The 21,401-nt window shown below is 38.6% G+C and overlaps 2 protein-coding genes across 2 annotated transcripts; one reads left to right on the top strand and one right to left on the bottom strand.

The window, feature by feature from the left end:
- The first annotated feature begins 654 nt into the window (after positions 1-654).
- Positions 655-9,358, top strand: LOC103712430 (uncharacterized protein At1g01500-like). Its single transcript, XM_008798950.4, has 2 exons — positions 655-1,684; positions 8,633-9,358. The coding sequence occupies exons 1-2, from the start codon at positions 872-874 to the stop codon at positions 8,858-8,860; spliced, it is 1,041 nt and encodes a 346-aa protein (XP_008797172.2). The 5' UTR covers positions 655-871; the 3' UTR covers positions 8,861-9,358.
- A 1,413-nt stretch (positions 9,359-10,771) lies between these two features.
- Positions 10,772-21,401, bottom strand: LOC103712476 (GTP-binding protein YPTM2-like). Its single transcript, XM_039114800.1, has 8 exons — positions 21,178-21,401; positions 13,928-14,000; positions 13,229-13,276; positions 13,098-13,145; positions 11,672-11,743; positions 11,422-11,577; positions 11,125-11,228; positions 10,772-11,048 (listed from the first exon to the last, which is right to left on the bottom strand). The coding sequence occupies exons 1-8, from the start codon at positions 21,189-21,191 to the stop codon at positions 10,952-10,954; spliced, it is 612 nt and encodes a 203-aa protein (XP_038970728.1). The 5' UTR covers positions 21,192-21,401; the 3' UTR covers positions 10,772-10,951.

Genomic DNA, 21,401 nt, shown 5'->3' with positions numbered 1-21,401 from the left:
TCCTTGGCTCCCGAGTTCAGTTCCATGTAAAGTTTTGCTACTGGTGTGTGTGGAACTTTAACACAATGAGAAATGACAGGATAAATGTTGACCACAGTTTGTACATTTAAGCAACAAAAGGAGATGAGTTTATAGTGATGCATGCTCAAGAGCAAATCAATGTTTCATCCTCGGTCATTTGCTTCCCTCGTGATGACCTCTCGACGCGTCCGCCTCCAAAGAATATGGTGTCAGAACGGCACGTGATCTCCATCCGCTTCTCCGGAATAGAGATTTCATCCTCATCTCCGCACCTCCATCGAACAGCAAAACAGGTAGATTCCCTCGAATGGATGCCCTACACGTATGCCTTTCTGCGGGCCACACGATTCTTTTGACTTCGTAACCGCTTCGTGAAAGGGAAACCGCTTCATGTCGTCCTACCTCTCGTCCGACAGCGGATCCTCCGCCTCCAAATTTATACAAAAATATCTCCTTTTGCTTCTATTATTCCTCCGGAACTGCAATCCATCCGGTCCAACAAAAAATCTACCCGGTTTCACGAATCACGATAGCCGGATGGTTCAGTCAATATTCGCGGTTCCTTATAAGCTAAATACGGAAAGAGGAAAAGTGGAACCCAAATCGATGAGAGCATACTCCCTGTCCTGGAACCATCGCAGGGTATTTTCTCCTATCGTGGAATCACCCTCCTGCTTCGTATCGCCTTCTCGCAAACGCCCTCCTCGTCCTCCCAGCTTCCCTACTCCGATTCCAAGGACCCTAACCCTAATTCTCGATCGAAGCTAAGGGAAGCGACGAGGGGGGAATTCGGAATCCATGGCGGAATTATCGTCATCCGGACGCTGAATCTGTCCCCGATCGGGCGGCGATGATGGATCCGCCGCCGCCCGCGGAAGAGGAGAAGAAGGACCAACCACGGTCCCTGGCTATCCCCCTCCCCTCTCCGTCCGCACCCCCGTCCCGGCGGGGCACTGCTGGCTCCGCCACCTCCTTCCGTAGCCTCCTCCCCAACGGCCCCCCCGCCGCCCCGGCCCCCTCCTCCTGGCTCGAGATCCGCCTATTCTACGTCCGGATCACCCCCTGCGCCGCTGACGCCGTGCCCCCCCGCCTTACGCTCTCCCACCTCCGCCGCGAGATGGGCGCCGCCCTCGAGATCAACGGCGCCCGCGTCCCCAACTCGGAACCCACCCTCCTCCCCCTCCGCCGCGACCGCCTCGATCGCGACGCCGCCGAGGTCACCTACGTCAGCACCGAGGGCGTCCGCCTCACCGGCGCCGTCGATTTCGAGGTCTGCGATGATAGGGGCAATTTGATCCTCTGTGGCTCTTTTGAGAGGGTGGAGGCCCCCTGGAGCAATGGGGTCATCGGGTTCGACAAACATTTGGGGTCCTCCGACAAGGATCCGAAGACTGGGTGGGGCATGGATTGCTATTCTGCGACATCGATTGCTTCGTCTGTGTTCGTGCAGCCAAAGCTTGGGATCTCGTCCCCTTCGATTGAGGTCTATGTGGCTGGATGTTATGCGGGGGTTCCTTTAATTCTTACGCAGACTGTTCAGCTCAGCCCAAGGCGGAAGGCCGCGAGGCCAGGAGTGCTGGATGCGATACCGGAGGATGAAGAGGCCGCCGGGAGGGAGCAGGACAGCAGTGAAGGATTGACTCATCGCAGATCATCATCATCTGTAAGTTGATCACTCTTTTAATTATAAATTCTTTATACTTTGCAATTTTCCTCCGCATTTTACATTGCTAATACAAGGTGAAACAGCTAATTCTTTTCACCCTTTTTTTTGTTTGTTAGAACTTCAGAATAAATATGTGTCCTTTGCACAACATAGGATTATAAAAGACTGAATTGCTAGAGCATTATATTTTTGGGATAAGAATGTCCATGATAAGAGTTAAGGGAGTATTTAACTGGCTTCTGTAGAGAAATTTTAGATTATTGCCAATTATTGTTAGACTCATATTGCTGTAGAATGGTTGTTCTAAAATGGAATGGATCATGGCTTCACCAATTTGTGCACCATCTGGATTTTAAGGATAAATTGATAAAATTTGTACATTTAAGATGAATGGCATTTTTCAGAAAATTAAATCACCCCAAGATTCCATCCTGTGCTCCTACTTGAGGACATGATGTTGAGGAAGGATGTTATGAGAAATAATGTCAAAAACATCCGAAGATGGATACTTGTTCCATTCTATGAAAAATAGTTTATGCATCTCCTAGTTATTTTTTTAGTGGGGCGGGCGGGGGGGTGCATCAGTTTGTAAATTACCTAGTTTGAAATACTTTGGGATGCTCCACCCAAGACAAGAACAGAAAACCTCATTTAGGTAGGAGTGGTGTAAACACTTTGGCTTGCCCATTTTGCATCTCCAAATTAATCTGAATACTGATCTATGGATGTGAGATTATTGTGGACTAACTTGACGTTGGCACAATTGGTGAGGTGGCATGTAAGAGCAGGTGACACATCTTGAGATACTAGTATTTGGGGATGCTTCAGGCGATAAGGACTATTGTAATTCTCTATATTGCAAGCAGATCTGCACAAGGAAGAAGATGAAATGGGAAGGTCAATCTATAATTGATCAATGGACGTGGGCATCTTTTTAGATCTAATAGTTTAGATTAAAAAAAAGGAAATAGATATGCTAATGTAGAACAAATTGGAACAATTCCTATGGTCTTTGTTTCACAGCTTTGTTCTATAGAAAAGAACAAATAAACACGTTATTGAAATTGTATATTTTTGTAATAAAATGATATTGGCAACATGAACTTATAGGGTTAATTGGCAACCTAGTCATCGATCTTATGAGGAGCAATGGGACAACATTGAGAAATATATAAAAAAGATTATGTCCAATTTCAATTGATCTTAATTAGAATGATCACACACTAATGATAAGGAAGGGGAGAAGATGATGTTTGAGCAACATATGTGCATGGAAATGTTAAAGCCTTGTTTGGATGGAGAGAAGTAGAGAGAAAAAGAGGAGAGAAGGTGACAATCCCATTTTTGGTAGAGATAAGAGGAGAAAGTTTCACTGGTTAGGTATTCACCAAGGAGACAAAAGAAGAGAGTTAAAATCCCATCCTTGGATAGTCCATTTCTAAATCCACATTTTTAATCTCTTTGAAAGTGGAGAGATTTGAAAAGAAGGGAAATTCCACTTCACTTGCAGTCAAAGTTGTTTTTTGTTCCTTTCTCTTTTTATCAGATCCATAATTCCCATCTCTTCCTTTTTTCTCTCTTGCTTCCCTACATTTATTTTCTCTCCTCCCTATTTATCCAGACAGGGTCCTATGATGCGTAGCTGGTAGTAAAATTTTAGCGAATATATTGCTTGAGGTGCTAAACATGCAAGAGAAAGAGCAAGCAGAATGACTACTAGTCCAGTTTTGCAAAACTCTATAGACTCTATTTACCTATCAACTAGATTTATAACAAATAAGCGAAAACCCAAGAGATGAAGCATGAGAACCAGTAGCGAAGCTTGTAGGTTCGCCATTAAAAGCCAATTGTAAGAGAAGCGTGATAGTATATGGCTTGTGAGGAACAGTTGATTCACAATGATCTTGATGGAAGGTCATAATGCATCATTTCCCCTTCATTTTGATAATGGAGTAGGAAGTCCAGTAAGAAGGTCATGATCATGGTATGCCGAACCGGTCCGTACCGGCCGGTGCGGACCGGTTCGGCCCGGTACAGACCAATCTGATCTGGAACCGGTACTCGGACAGCGTGGATACCGGTTCCAGCTGTTTTCGGACTGGTACCGACCGGTACATATGTGTACCGACTGCATATCGGTTTCGTACCGGCCCATAACGGTGTGACCGGTTCGCACCGGTACCATTTTTTTTAACTACAGCGTGTACGCTGTGGTGTAGAGCGTGTGGCCTTCGGGCCACGTGCTCCCTCAGGGTAGAGCGCCCAGCGCGGGCGTGGGGCTGCGCGGTCCCCGCGGTGGGCGCGATTCCCCGCATTGGGAATCGCCCCGCGCGGGGCTGCGCGAGGGCGCGTTGCCCTGTGCGGGTCATAAATGCCACTTTGTGGCCTTTTTTTTTTACCCGCGTCCGCGAGCGGACGAGAACTGAAAAAAAACAAGGAAACCAGTTTGTACCGGACCGATTCTGGTACGAACCGGTCCGATAGGCGACCGGTACGCTTAATGGTACTGGTTCAGTGTACCTTGGTCATGATAAATACTAATAGTCTTGATGTTTACTAAGCTAATTTATTGGCATAAAGGATGGTGGTACTACAATTTCCGTGGTTTGAAGCTCCTCCTAGTATCCAAACATGGGTATGATAAACTCCTTATAGTTTGCTCATACTACTTAATGACATGAAAATGAATTGCTACTTATTTGCTTTATGTGAACGCATGAACATGACAAAAGGTTACTCTCAAAATTCACAAGCTGCGCAATGAAGATAAGAGATGCAAACCAAGAGACATTTCTGCTGGACTTATTGAAATTAGTTTCTAGTTGGTTTTGGCCAAGATTGATCCTTTTCTTTAAAGTAAAGATTAGGCTCGCCTGAATGCTTCCATTAAGTAAATGAAAGGATGATTGATCTATTCTCAAGCCTAAGAATCCCTGATAGGGAGCCATTTCAGAGTTGATTTTTTCTCAGTTTCTTTCTTTTGACAATGATGCTTATTTGATGCTGGGTTCTTGTCTTCTTGTTACTCCGGTTGGGTGCCTTAGTGTTATTAGAGGTAGTTTTTGCATTGTAGGACAACTAAAGTCAGCTTCAAATAATTAGGACAGCGTTTGAACATTACTTACAGTTATGGTACAAATTTTCAATTTTGCAATGTATAGTTTGCAACTTGATAGGTTGGTCTTTCATTTCCTATATTGCTCCAAGTTTGCCATTGTCAAGTTACTGTGAAGAACGAAAAATGTTAATTTGGGTTAATATAGGCAGGTAAAATATGTTGTGAAAGAAGGCATATTGGTTGGTTGGTGTAACTTTTTTGTTACTTGAAGCATACAAATATATGTCAATCATTAGATGTGATATATGCTTGTCTGCTTTGGTTACTTGTGTTGTGGCGGACACTTCCTGCTTTTGGCATTTATCGAATGTCATGAAACTTTTTTAGGTTACAGCTTACTGCTTGATGTTGTCATATTATCTTATTTGTGTTTGCATTTGTCATGTTTGCCAGATGTTCTAGTAGAATGGCGTAAACATAAGATGCACTTGTTTTATCATCTCAGCTCTTCCATATAACATTGATGAGGAGGATGTTGATGAGTCATCCATAACAAGGAACCGGCAAGCAACTAATATAATGGTTAATCAAATTTTGAAGAAGGATGTACATGCAAAAAAACAAGTCCTAATCAAATGGCTAGGTCAATGTGATTGTCTAATGTTAAAATTTCTACTCTTCCTGAAAAGGAAGATTTGGAACCAATAGACCTGCTAATGTAAGAATTGTTTCAAAACTGCTACCATAACTATCACAATGATCTTGATAAAAAAGTTGAAATTTTTTTGTTCTTTTATCAGAATTAACTAGGTGTCAATAGTTTTTAAGAATAGAAGGTATTTGAAATTGAATAGTATCTGGTTAAGTTACTTAATGTGGGTTTGTTTTGCATGTGCACATTTGTAGATTCAAAGACAAATAGAGGCACTCATATTTATGAAATTTAATTCATTTGTTTGGTCTTTAGCACTTTTTTTGAGTCATCCTGATGTAAACGATTTAGTGTTTCGTGCATCACATAAAAAGATTTACCAAACTTATTCACAAACACTAAACTTGGAAAGGAAGGTAGTGAGGAGTTAAGGTTGTCAAGAGGGATCATTAGAGATTGGGTATCTCAGTCAAACCTCATTCTGGTAGGATTTAATGTGCATCTATTATGACCATATCTTCTTTTCCCCAATTTTTCAAGGGGTTCCCATGTGTCATCTTATGTTGGTTCTTCAATGCACCAAACAGACTTGTAGTGACCAATCAGGAAAGCTAGTCATGAAGTAGGTAGGAGGGAGAGAAGTGTCGGGAAAGAAGAAGTTGTTTGATTGGTGATTCAATCTTAGAATTCATGAAACTTAGGTGTATTGGTTCTGCTTTATTTTATTTAAAGTAATATATGCTCTTGGGTGTGTTGGTTCCGCTTTATTTTATTTAAAGTAATATATGCTCATGGAATGGGGGTTTCATGTAGCAATATGCATTCTTGGTCCTTGCTACCCGAAACAGGCTCTGACTCCTAAACACTAGTTCCTGAATCCCGAGGAAGATGTCTTTGCTTGCAATGTGCACATTGATATATAGGGTCCTTAGCAAATTGCTGGAAATGGCTAGGTTGAAGAAGGAACATCTCTTGATTTTATCCTTTGATGTCAAAAACTTCTCTTTAGAAAAGTTATCATGGAACAACAAACAAAAACATCAAGTTTGATCGTGATCTTTATAGTTACATATCATCCATTTCATGTTCAGTTAGATGTGCTGAGCTATGTTTGAATTTCAAAATTTTTAGAGGAAGATTGATGAAGGTAGAACCACTTTAGGTCATTATAATGGTGAAGTTCCTACATGGAGATAGCTACAGATAACAACACAATTAAGAGCATATGCATGAAAGTAACCTCTAATATGTTTATGAAATAGAGAATGTTTGTGTGAATGTTTGTTTCATTTACTATGGTACTCATGAGATAAATAGACTATATAGATGACACAAAAGGTAGATGCAAAGCCAAAGTTTTTGGGAGGAAAAATTATTTAGGTTCTGGTAGATGAAATGGAGACTGCTTGAAGTTATAAAGTTTTGTGTACTGAACACAAGGCAATATTTTTTTGTTAACTATATCATGCAAGTACTACACATACACACAACATATATGGCAGCTATATTTTTGGGTTCAGGATGTTGATAAAAATGTGGATTTACATTAAACAATATCGTTGGAGAAATAAGAGCATTGACAAGAATATTAATCTTATGAGGAAAAACTGTAGTAGTATTTGCATGTGTTCATTGGAGTTGCGCCTATGGAGGATTAAGTGACTAGGAGCCAATCAAGATTTCATTAGCATGTGCATGAAAGCATGATTTTATATGGTGAGTTTGTAAAAAGATATAAATACTTCAGGAACATTAATGGAAGATACAACAGAAAATATGCCGAAGCTTTGTCGGCTGAGTCTCCCTTAATTGAAACATATGGAAAAGGACTGTTTCAGGATGAAGAAATGGTACCCTTTTAGAAAGTAGCACCGTTTTGTGCATAAGACAGTGTTTCAGTTTCTCTATAGCTAGATTGTGTTGGCTTGTCCAGATTACTTTAGTTTCTGATGAAAGGAAAAGTGAAATCTCTTTCCTATTTTAAATGGTTGAGGTTACTGGGGATAATTAAGTTATTAAAGTTTTTAATGGAGATATGACATGATATCAACTTGAGTAGTCAGAATTTGGTAGTAAAAAAGCTGCTGGTGACATATAATGTTTTCATTAATATGGGAACTAAGTTGAAAATATGTAAATTTAAATCTTTTTGAAATTTTGTATAATGTTCTAGTGTTCGAGTAAAAACAGATAATGGTACTAGGGGAGTCAATGGGCTGCACTGGCTCGATCAGCTTGAAGGCCCACCCTGAAAAATCCAGGCTTAGGCTCAGATGTCAGGCACTTGGCTTAGGTGTGGGCCAAACAATGTGAAGCCTGGATTAGTTCTGGCCACGCTTTGGCTTGGATTTCATAAAAGCTTTACTAGGCCTGATTCTAAGCTCAATTCGAACTTAAAAAATACCTAAATTTGGATTGAATCAGGGACTGACCTGGCAAATGTTTTTTTGATCAGGTCCCAAGATGTCACCTCTCTATAGATTGGTCTCAAAAGCAAAACTGATCAAGTAAAGGGTGTATCTTAAAACCTAGTTGGCAAAGTGATGGATAGATGATCCTTTCATGTGGTTTTAAGTGTAAAGAAACCTTGAAGGTTTTCCCAAACTTGGTTAAACATCGGACAAAGGAGAGACTGATGATTGGCGAATAATTGAAGCTTCTGCCGTTGTAGTTATAGGGAACTTTAATAGTGATATATTCATTTGTTTTTATTTATTCTAATGAGAGGAGATTTTTATCGAATTCTACTTTTTGTTATTAGCATTTGAAAATGTTCAAAAAATTGGCTTCATAATCCCAGAAATGCTAGATGAAAAAATTTGAACTCCATAGGTGTGTTTCAAGTAAAGATACTTCTGCTCGTGTGCCAAAAATAATTTCTTTTATGTAATTTAACTTGGTTTCGATGATTATGTGAAGAGTTTCCACCAACTAGAAGCCTTGTATCTTTACTATAAGGTGGTGGAAGGGGAAGAGGGTGCTGATTCTCAACCATTGACAAGGCTACCAAGGGGAAGACCCCCTAGTGACCAAGGCAAGAAGAATGATTAGTTGGTGGACATAGAGTTTGGAACTTATATCCTGTAGCCAGTGAACCAACTCAAATTACCTACATGCCATTTTTCTGTATGATGAACGGCTATAAATAATTTTCTTGCTTGTTGTTTTGTTCATATATCATATATTTAAGCTTCTAACATGATTAGACCTAATCAAACTGTACAATTTTTTACAGGTTACAGAAGAGGTTGATGAATGTGATCCAGATATGAAGGTTGGTCATAGCTACTACCCTGAAGGTTGGTACTCAGATGATGATGGCCAATTAACATGGTTCAATGCCGGTGTTAGAGTCGGTGTTGGGATAGGCTTGGGAATGTGTGTTGGGATAGGAATTGGTGTGGGACTCCTCATGCGTTCATACCAGGCAACTACCAGAAACTTCAGGAGGCGGTTCTTCTAAGTTCAACCAGAGTGCCCGACTACACCTCGCGGCAATACTCTTAGAAAATTTTGACCACACCAGAAGCTCCTTTGGTGCCTCCTGTGCCGGCACACGATTCGGCACCGACTGTGTAGTTCGTGGTTTGTTGATTAGCTGGTTTTTCTGTAAATGCTCAGCAGTAGAGCTGTTCTGTGTCTCTGCAATGGAGAGCTGTTCTTTATCTCATTTGTGTATGCTTGCACTTCGCTTCCTCGCAGACAGAAAAGTTGCCCGGCCAGACCAGCCAGGAATGCACTTGATGGGTTTTTAGTGCAGAAGGTTATCTCTGTTTTCCACCTTTTGGCCCTAGTAAATTTTTAAGAGTTGAATTTAATGATTGGCGCGGTGTTTTATTGACATGTATTGATGTTTAGGGATAATCAGTGAAAATTTTATTAGCTAAGTTGTATAGAGGACTACCATAAATAATCTGTTTTGTTGAATTTATTTCGAGATATATCTCCTTTTTCTTGATTATATTGTGATGTCAAGGTTCACTATTCCATGATGAAGGGTTAAACCATGACCTTCCACGGGTATTATTAGGGATGGGCTATTAGGGATGCCTTCATGATTGCAGAGGAGAGGGGACTTCTGAGATGAGAGTGGAAAGTGACTGCCAAATTCTCATCAATTCGCTCAATTCACCATGTTGAGAAACTGTGTAAAGTTATTATGGTATCAAAAATCTCGCAATTAGCTTAAATAATCAACTAATTATAGAATTTAGTATTCTTATGGGATTGAAAGTTTCGTAATTAGCTTAACAATCTGGACTAATCACAGCACATAAACACCACCATTGCGCGCGAATAATTTGAGTAAATTGCAGCAGCTCAAACAACCAGAACTAATGAAGGGATCTAGAATCCTGCAATTAGCTCAAGCTATGCGATCAAAAAATCACCGAGAGGCGCAGGCGGAGCAGCGACAACTGGTGGACCCGGCTGTTCGGCTCGTTGTCAGAGCCTGAGCCTGACTACATAGACGGTGTCAGGTTGGCACCGGAGGAGACTGAGACCGAAGACGATGAGGGACCATGGAGATGGAGAGCTTCCACGACATCAGGCACCACTGCCATCACCTCCTTCCCTGCTTCAGAAGGAAGCCAAGTTTTCTTTTCCCCCAATATATATATATATATATATATATATATATATGGAATAATGTTTTGTTTATGGAGATCCTTGATTAATGGGTTTGGTTGTTTTCAGCATGTGCTTACGGAAGAGCTAATATGTCTGGGGTTTATACCCAGAGCAGTATGTAACAATGGTCTAAACGAAAAAAGATCATTCCACTTGTCCTGCTGTGGCAGGATTGAGCTCGGAGAATGTACTGTCAGACGACTTGGCTCGGCTTAACTAAGTTTGGGCTAGGCCAGATTTAACTCCGGCTCAGGCTGTTGATTGGAGCATGAAGTGGAGGTGCTGGGGAGTTTAGATTTCATAGTAGAATATATGGGCTTAATGCACCATGATGTACCAGTTTAATTGAAGTAATATGCGCATCCTCATTCTCTCTCCTCATATTGTCTTTTTGCCACCCTTCCAACCGAACAGATGGCCTCAGCTTGTCTCAACAAAAGAATCTCCGTGTTTGGAATTTTCAAGGTGCTAAATGCAAGATGGTTGCTAATCGGCTCCGTCAGAACCAAACATGGATCTCCAGCAATGATTCGATTAGTATCACCATCACATATCCCTCGGGATATGGGACGTTTTGTTAGATTTTATAGACATTTATACACCCTAGTTTTGCTTGTTACACATAATTAATCTAGAAATATCGGACCTTCCAACTTCAAATGGTCCAGCTCATCCTGTTTTACATGAATTTTATTTGGTTACCACCTAGAATCTAAAAATCCAAATGAACACCACCTGCAGCTTCAGCATCAAATAGGAACTGCAAAACTATTATCTGAATCCCAATTTGTACAGACTTAAAACAAATAGTTAAGAAAGAATTGAATAATGCCATCAAATTTTAATGAATAGAGAAGAAAATAACGAGGCCTGCAGTTCCCAAATATAAAGTTCAGCTGATCTAACATGCCAAATCGCCAATCTAGGAAGAGCAGCAAGTACTCTTCTGGTTGACAGGTTGTCCACGAATCTGCACCGTCGGAGGCCTAGCATTGTTCATAGCTGGTTGGCTCGCCATCCTGAAACCAGCAAACACGCATGTTTAGAGTTTTATTATACATGACACGCTTAATATGAGGTTTCCAACATCCCTACCTATTCTTAATTGCAGCAGCCATGGCCATGAAAGCCTCCTCTACATTAGTTGCATTTTTGGCACTAGCCTCCATGAAAGGGATACCAATTTCATCGGCAAATGCCTAACAAAATGGAATCAGGATTAGACATTTTCTAAGATGTCAAACAAAATCAAATACAGATTCTAACAGAATATCCATAGGTGGATAAAAGATGGCATATATGAATATATCGCCTACCACCTAAATGATAAAATCGATTTATCTAGTATGTTATACTATGCAATCAGCTACTAACTGAAAAAGAATAGCTCACTTTGGCTGTCTCATATGACACAACTTTGTTTGCAGTAAGATCACACTTGTTTCCAACCAGAAGCTTGTTGACATTTTCACTTGCGTAACGGTCAATCTCATTCAACCACTGCTTAACATTATTGAAGCTCTCCTGGTCTGTCACATCATATACCACCTGCACATCAAGTGAGTACAAATAATCATCAGAAAGCCCTTCAATTCCAGAGTAAGAAGAAAAATGATGCGGGATGCATGGAGAGAGAACTGACAATAATTCCATGAGCTCCTCGGTAGTAGCTGCTAGTAATTGTCCTGAAGCGTTCTTGCCCAGCAGTGTCCCACTGTACCAAACAAGGGAAATGAAGAGGCTCAACATAAACAAGAAATCTCAAGATAATTCAGAACAGCAATAAAGTGATCTTATAGAGAGGCTTGGATTCAAAATGTGGATCAATTTTGTACAAAGGGTCAATGTTTTCACTAGAACATATATGGAGTCGATGTGACAATACCCTGAACCCACCAACCCTTAAAAGAAATGGACCCAAGATAACCAACAAGAAAATTAGAGAGTACTAATCTACATATATGATAGCTATACTTCTCCAAGACTACAGGTTAGCTTTCTATTGATCATAATTCTAATTCTTTAGGACTTGGCAACATCAAATCAAAATCTAATTTTTTGGTCAAACTAATTTATTATTTTTTCAAAACAAAATTAATAAAAGTGAGTTTGGAATCACAACAAAGAACTTATATGTAATTATTAGTCATAAAAAAATTACTAACGATGTAGTATTCTGGATCATACTAAGGGTTTGTTTGGCTATTCCTATAGAATTGGGCTGCAAATCCTGTAGGATTCATGGATTGGGTTGTTCATTTAAGCATGACCCTGTATCAACCAAACTCCACCCATCCCAAATTCTATGGGAAGAAAAAAAAAAAAGACCTCTATAGGTAATTCTTTTCTTTCTGCAGCTCATAGGCTAGGATTTGGGCTGAGTTTGGAGAGGCTCTTAGAAAATGTAAGCTAGATGGGCCAACAAACCTTATTCCTACAGGATTTTCAGCCAATCTTGTAGGAATATCCAAACAAGCCCTAAAAGTTGAAATTTGAAAATAAACACTTTAAAAGAGATAAAGGAATTAAGCATTCATTTGTACTTGTGTGTGTGTGTGTGTGAGAGAGAGAGAGAGAGCAGCAACATTTAATGGTTTGTTCATCCCCCTTTTTACCCGCAGCATAAAAAAGTAAGAAACCTTCAATAATTGGGAAGCCTAGCAGGTGTGCTCCAAGAGACAGGTGCAGCCATTAGCATTCTTCTATAGTCCATGTGAGCACAGATACTTGAAAGAACGAGGGTAAACATACTCACCCAATATTAATCCCAGTTAAATCCCAAAACAGAAGGACCAGATCTGGATACAAGTAGACCATCTTGACTTAATAATCCTGTTGGATCTTATACTTTCACCCCTTACCCTGATCCAAGTCTGACATTAAAATGATTGGCCGTTTGGGCAAATCCTTCATGGAATATGCCATGATAAAATACAAGTCACTTCAAACCCTAAAGGAAACATGCATTTTCTTTTATTTACCCCAGCATAGTATTATTATTATTTGTGCCTTTTTTAGGAAATACAATATCCACATTATATCACATTAAACAAGAATGTCATACTCACTATCTGAAGTTTAATGGTTTTCCCATCCTGCTCCACAGTGCGTATTTTCTATAAAAAAGAAGACTGCATTAGTATAATTTACACATTCTCCATCCAGTCAAAGCCATCACCAAAGAAAAAGTCGTACTTACAAAATCAACTCCTATTGTGCTGATATAACTCTCCAAATACGAATCATCCTAACCAACACAAAGAAAATGATTAGTAAGGCATGCAAACAATCACTTTATTGATAATACAGAAAGATGCCATTTTAATAAGAAAATAAGACCATTAAGTCCTAATATGATAGATGGAAAATCTTATAACTCCAATTTTCAAGGCCTGCTTCACAAGACAGAAAATATATTGCTAGCATCTTTCCATTGTGCTGCCCAGATAAAGTAGCAGTCCAGAACACCAAAGAACAAGGAAAAAAATATTTAAAAGTTTTCAGAAAGAATTTAGACTGAGAAATCCTTTCGTCTTCTAATTAGTGTTTATGATCAGTCTGCATATACTCAACAACATTGATGTTTAAAAGGTCATTTCCATGTACGAGAAAACCAATGGTACGTATTACCGTAAAGTGAGTCTTGATAGTGGTTTTACGTAAACACAAGCATGTACAGTTTTGCAACAACTTCCAAATTTGTTGGGAACAGATACGAGGCCCAAAATTTTATTTTATTTTTTTGGGCAACTGATGAATATGCATGATATTTAATCATTATCATGCCACTGTTTCATGTATAAAGAAAATCAACGTCCTTCCATGTTCTTCATGATTTAAAAGAAAAACGATCACCACTTAATGTACAGTTACAGGAAAAATGAACTAGTCTCCTTACCGCAAACCTCAGAAGAAGACATGATTTGCCAACACCAGAGTCACCAATAAGCAGAAGCTTGAACAAATAATCGCTGCAAAAGAGAAAAGCTTGCAGAGTCAATTCTTTGAGAGACCAATTTCAAGACAAATAAGAAAGTAAGGAGATCATCCTTTTAACTATTATGAAGTGCTATAAAAATTATTTGGCTATATTTTATTTGATCCACCACATATTATGACATGCAAGCGAGAAAGGAAAAATAATCTATGTTACCAGTACCATGGCTTTTATTACCGTAACGATGTGGTGAACTGATTGAAATATGCAGCTAAGACTAAGAGTCCAATAAGAAAATGAGCTCAGGTTTGTCACATAGGACCAGAACAAGGAAAGACAAAATCATGGATGGAAATCCTAAACAGGACAAGAAAATGCACGTGTTGAGAAGATAATGTAATAGAGCTCCTCATGGATGGCAAAGGAGAGAAATCATATATCCAACCCAATAAGTTGGGATATAAGTATCCAAAATCAATAGGGTGCTGGATTCGCTTTATAACCTCACTCACATCACTAAAACACCTTTTCATAATGTGTTCATCCATCTTAATATTTTTTTTGATCTATTGCAAATTATATTCTATCAAAAACAATCTCAGTCTAGTAAATAAACTATTCATTATTTTACCATACCATGAGCAGATTCTATTTCACAATATTCAATATTACTTAATTAGATGCTTCAGTTATGCTTCCACAACCTAATTTTCTTTTAAAAACCACTGCTTCACCACACACACACACAAATTCAATTTTGCATGTGTTCTTTATTCAGGTATCTAAAGTTACAATATGGCTTATTGGCTTCTATGCTCAGCATATGCCACCATATAATAAGGCTAGCTTGTGCATTTTTGGGATTTGATCAGCTTCAATGTATCACTGTATAGTAAAAATAGCAGTAAAGGATCTTCATAAGAATCTCTTGAATAAGTATTTTTGATTGACAAGAAACCAAGACTATCTTTAGTTTAACTACAGATCATCATTAAGGGGAACATATAGCTTGTGAATGGCTTCTTAAATGAGCCAAAAAACTAAACTTATAAAATGGTTTCCTCCTCATTAGTAGTAATGTACAGAAAAGACCTACAATGGTCATGACATGCAATTACAGATGTTTAATTTTCACCCATCTCTAGTCACAGTGACAACTTAAAAATCAAGCATATATCTTTGTCCTATTGTGATAATTGGACGCCTACATCCAAGCATGCAAGTTAAAAACTAGTCTACATATGCTGCCAAATGGAAGAGTTTGTAGAAGTTAGAGAGTCATCTATTCCAAAAGGGAATATCCAAATTCTCAATATATTCAAATTCTCAATGGGACTATTACATCTGTTACAATAATCTATTACTTAAGCTAATAAGTGAGACCTCGTACTGACCATGGCTTCCACTATATAAAATAAGGCTTGCAGAATCAGGAATAGTGCCTAGATGAGCCAAGAACTGACCATGCTGATGCTTGGCATGCACCAATATACACAACTTCTAAGAAAGTTTTGCAGCTGGCAGATTGAGATATGCTCCTTCATTCATTTATCTATAAACGATCATTGTTTACCACTTTATAGTAGTATATTTATATGCTTAGTTAGACATAACATAATCTGTAATTCATCTTTCAAAATTAGCATCATAGATCATCACAACAGTCTGTTCTTATTGTTATTTACTAAATGCATTGCACAATTCTGTTAATTTACAAATAGTCATATTCACACAAATAAGTGTTCAATTCATAACAAAACTATAATGGGGGCATAAAGCTATGTTTGACAAAACATTGCAAATTTTTACATTTAACTGCTTTGTCTGTAAGAAGCCTATATAGTGATAGTACTATGGAAAGCTGATATATTATCTTAAAATTTTTCCTTTGATCAGTTTCAGCTCATACTGCATTTGATTGATAAATCGGATCTCAAGATCTCCAGAAAAAATCAAAAGGAACAACAAAGTGAGCCCCATCCTGCCCCAGATGGAAATAGGATTATCTGGTATGGTTGTGCATGGGTTTAAAATGGGAAAGCAAGCTAATGACCCACAGTACTGTATCAACCTGTACCATGTGTATGAAAGAGACATGTACCAGAACAAGCTGGTATGCAGTAATAAAATCCAATGTGAAAGGTTATAGATGAAGTCCCATGTAAGGTGCTGAAAAAGTTTGAATGGGGTTGAACACATATGATATGAGTTGAATATCAGCTCCCCTTTTATTTAGTTGATATGGAGATGGATATATCATGGAAAGAAAAAAAACTAAAATTTGTATCCATATTTGTTCTAAATAGATATAAGTATATTATTAGTTACATTATATTTTGTTTGAAATGAATACAAGTTGGATATTAGTCATCTCCTTGTCATAAATGAGAATAGATATGGATCAAATAGCAGTTATATCTACATTTGTTTAAATGAATTCAGATGTGATTTGGGTATTGGCCAGAGGAAACTAGATAGCTGGAAGAGATAGAACCTCTACTGAGTAAAGTTTTTCAGTCTTGAAAATGACCTACCAAGAAAAACTAAAGTGTCTGAAGGATATCTGGTGACAGAAAGAACCAAAAGCCAAGCAACTGATGTCATCCTTAAGTTAATAACAACTTCACATTCACCAATACTGATTGCAATATTAGAGATCTACAATCAGATAATTAAGGCTCATGAAAGATATTGCCTATAGCATTTGTAAAAAAATACAAGAAAGAAAAAGAAAAAGAAAAAACTTAGGCATCATTAGAGACCCCTTTATTTTTCTTTTTAGAAATAAAAAATAGAATTTTTGTTTCTATTTTATATCTAAATTTTTCAAAATATAAACATATTTGGTATAGTCAATTACTTTTGAAACTATAAACATGATGTTGGTGGTTGAGATGGTGATCATGGTGCTGGAGACAATGGAGATTGTAGTGGCGGTAGTGGCGTGGTCAAGGCACTAATGATGTGGCGGTGGCAGTGATGATAGTGGTGGTGGTGTAGCAAAGGCCATAGCGGCAATGCTAGTGTGGCAGAGGTGGGAGTGCAATGGTTGTGGTGGTAGCAACAACAGTGTTGGCGGTCGAGGCAACGGCGATGCCAATAATAGTGGTGATAATAATGGTGATGGCGATTGCAATGATGATGGTGGAGATGATGGTGATAATCGATGATGGTGGTAAAAGACATGAGTTTCTTATTTTTGAAAATAGATAAAGTAAGAGTTCTTTCTTTCTTTTTTAGAAATAATAAAAATAACATGAAAAATAAAAAAAATAAAATAATAGCACCAAAAATGTTTCTTGTCTTGATTTCTATGATTTTTTAAAATATAAATGAAAAATAAAAGTGATGCCAAATGGGCCCTTAGTTAATGCTCAAAGCGAAGAGAAGGCTAAATGAAACCACATAATGCTGTACATATTAAAACAATGCAAAAAAAAGAATATCAAAACATAAGCCATATTTATGTGTGTGCATGTCATGTCAATAAACCTTCCAAGGCCAGCTATTGTTATGTTATACAAACCATATTATCTCCCATTCATGATAGTTCCAAAACTACTAAATTTACATCATTTGAAAACCAACACGAAAGCAGAACGTATCCATTTTATTATTATAGTACATTGACAACTTATATTAACTGATAAATCAACCATAACCCAGCACCATATGAAATCCTAAAACATCATTAAGAAGCAAAAGTCCCAAAAGTTGGAAACCAATACCTAGCATAAGGAAAGATAGAACCCCACAAGCCGAACAACGATCTAATAGTCTGCAGTAATTCCCTCACAACCAAATTACAATCTAATTGTTTGTAGTAATTCCCAGCTACCAGCCACCCAAGAGCCATAAGAGCACTTTCTAGCGAGGCACCAATGGAACCCTTGCCCTCCTCATACTCTTGCTTCATTCTAGAAAGGAACAGTATGTTTCTCGCCCTCCTACTGAGCATCAGAAACTTTTGACAAGCGCTTCCTGCCACTTGGTGGGAGGATCAGCCCCGCAGGCTTCCACAAGCCACCATATGGCCACAGCCCAAGGCCCCAACACGACTAGTGGGCTTCTCTCAGGCTTAATGGCCCTCAGGCCCCCTCAGAAGGAACACTCTCCTCATTGAAGAGGAAGTACAGGGAGAAGGACTTCATGGCACTAGGAACATGCAATGCAGAATGAAAATCACAATGCCAGCCCTAAAGGTTCCTTTGGGGTCCAATGGAGATGGGGCAGACTACTTACGCATTGGGCCTATATTATATAATAGCCATTCCAAGGCTCTATGTTATAAAAACTATATTATCTCCCATTCACTATATAGTTCAAAAGCTGACACTAAAATTACATCATTCTATAACCAACACCAAAGCAGATTATATCCATTTTGCTATTATAGTAAATTGATAACTTGTACTAGTTGATAGTTCAGTCCTAATCCTAATACCACGCGAGACCCTAAAACACCATTAGGAAGCAAAAGCTTCAAATAAAGTCAAAGAACTGGAAATCCTGCAAGCCAAACTTCAGTCTAGGACCTACTATTGTTTGGAGTAAGTCTTGGCTCCTAGCCAATCCAAGATCCAACAAGAGCATTCATTAGCAAGGCACCATGAAAACCCTTGCCCTCGCGCTTTTATTTCATGCTAGAAAGGACCACTATGTTGCCCACCCTCCTATTGGCCACCAGAAACTTGGTTCTCGTAGTGTTTTATTGAAGGATTAGAGGTTTTCAATTAGCTTAAATTATACGAATGCCCAGATCTGCATCCTGCAGAAAATCATCAAAGCCGTATCCAGATTTGAAAAACTTTAAAAAAAATACAATTTGGATCAGAGTTGGAAAGATGTACACAAATCTATATCTATAAGAATTTGGATACAGAAGTGGATCCAAGTAGATCTATAATCAGTTTTCAGCCCTACCAATGAGGCCACTATGTATTTAGGACACAATTTGGTGCAAGGTCTGCCGTATCGGTACCGGTCGGCGTACCGATGGCGGCCCGGACCGGTACGAAACCGGTCCCGTACAGGTCCGAACCGGTTCCGTACCGGTTCTTCAACAATAAACTACCGGTACCGGATTCCACGCTGATCCGGTACCGATCCCAGGCCGGACAGGTACGGCAGACCATGATTTGGTGCAAACTTGGACTTCGATCCTAACATGAATGCACACCAATACCATGACATGCCCTTATTAGAAATTACTGAAGAGTAACACTAAAACAATGAACAACCTTCTTAAATTAACACTTATAAAATAGGGTTAGAACACCTAAAATCTCCACCAATACAGGGGTTCCACCTAGGAACATCACCTTCACACATAACTCCAACGCTTAGGCACTACCTCCATTTTCTAAGGGTTGTTTGTTGTTATATCACCATCAAAGCTAAGTAAACTAAAGGTATTCAACTCCTCAATTAAATAACTAAGAACTTAAATTTCCTTCTTACCTCGCAAACTTTGATTGACAAAAACAAAAAAAAAAAGAAGAAATAAATAAATTTTTAAGTGAAAAAATATAAAAAATGATGAGAAATAAAAACAAACCATATCACATATGGAAGAAAAACAATTTCAGTCATCATGTGGATTGATAAAAAAAAATTGTAATATTTTATAAATCATAATGTATACCTTGATGAGTTACTATTCCAATAAAGCGAATAGGTAAACATATTAAACCCTATACATACAACCAATAAGTGCAAAATAAAACTGCCTAGCATTGGCCAGGTCAAACAATTTCCTCAAAACAATGCAAAACACGTACACTATTCATCCCGTGTTCTTTTCAATATGACAAATGTTATAAAAATAATTGAACAAAATGCTTCATTTGAAATAAAAAATTTCAAAAAGTGCTGCCTCCCCTAGTTAACCCCCTAAACCCTAATTTTTTTTAGTAAAAGATAGATCAAATTGATGGACATTGACGATGTAAATCCAAATATTAATCTCCACATTAATTATCTAATATCCATTGAAACATCAACTTAAATTCTCGTGTGCTTATTATGTGACCACAAGAATTTTTTTACATTATTTCTAAATTATTTCACCAAAAAATGTTGACCCACAGAAATTATCACCATAAAACACTGTTTATTCTATGCCAAAGCCTTCAAAGAGACAGATCTAAAAGGTTAGTTACACCTTTAGCTAGACAGTATCTGGTTGACGAAATTTAAAGCAATAAATGCTGCCAGTAAAGTCAAGCACAAGGTTACATGTTTGTAGACTAATAGCACAAAACAGGTTCAGGAAAAATCTCTACCTAGAATATGGTCAAATTTCTGAAATTGGTATGCTATAACTACCACACATTGCCAACCAAAAGTATGATACCTTTATTAACGGATCTGTTTATGGTATCATGAGATGCTTCCAGAGCAATAATATTATGAATTCAAAACATTTTGGATGTACATATCCACCACTTTAAGAAAAAAGAAAAAAAAAAACTTGCACCATATGAGTCTGACCACCATGTACCGAACCGAATGTATTCTAAATAGATCAACCAGTAACCATACACACAAAAAAAAGTCAGAGTATTTCCAGAATATGAAGATAATTTTTCTTTTCCTTCTAAACACCTCCTTACAAGTAAAACCATCTCAAAGTTAACGTGATGCAAATTAGGGACAAATTCCACCATATTCCACTGATACGCCAATATAGCCAAGGCATGAAGGCTCAACTCATCGCTTTACAATGGATGCCAACCAAAGATCAATCCAATACAATGGATGCCAACCAAAGATCAACCTTCTAACAAACCCACAAGTATATCCCAACACAATTCGAACACAATATACACACCGTCAGTTTCGTGCACAAAATTAACCCAGACAATAATAACCAAGCTGGGGCATCAACCCAGATTCAAAACCCAATCCCACGCCAGATCTGGAACCAAAACATCCGATCCAGAACGCACAAGAAGTCAACGTCGCAAATTAACCATCTAATCCGGCCCTCCCAATCCAATTTACCAATCAAAAGAGATAACAGACGCCAGATCGCTTCAATAAACCGGAGTAAATCTTAGCAGAGAAATAACTCAGTTGGCCAGATCCTACCCCAACCCTAGCGCACCCGATCAAAAATCAAACAAAAAAACTAGAAATTTCACACATCTAGCTGTTCTCGGAACAAAACTTATAGAGGAAAGATACTAATTGGAAATTTGGGGACTTACTACTCCGGATTCATGGAGGGAGACCGAGGGAACTGGTCCACCGACGAATAGGGTAATTCCGGCGGGAATTGCGATAGGTTTTTTCGCCGGAAAAGGGGATGTAGACGATGGAACCGTCGCTCTCTGGGGTTTCGAGAAGAGTATTAGAATCAGGAACGGAAAGAGAGGGAGGTTGAAGAGAAATCCAATAGCGAAGTGGGGTGAGGGTGAATATTAATAAAATA

This window comes from Phoenix dactylifera, chromosome 17 (genome assembly GCF_009389715.1).
Source record: "Phoenix dactylifera cultivar Barhee BC4 chromosome 17, palm_55x_up_171113_PBpolish2nd_filt_p, whole genome shotgun sequence".
NCBI lineage: Eukaryota > Viridiplantae > Streptophyta > Magnoliopsida > Arecales > Arecaceae > Phoenix > Phoenix dactylifera.
The sequence above is the reverse complement of the archived record's forward strand: the minus strand, read 5'-3'. Positions and strand labels throughout refer to the sequence as shown.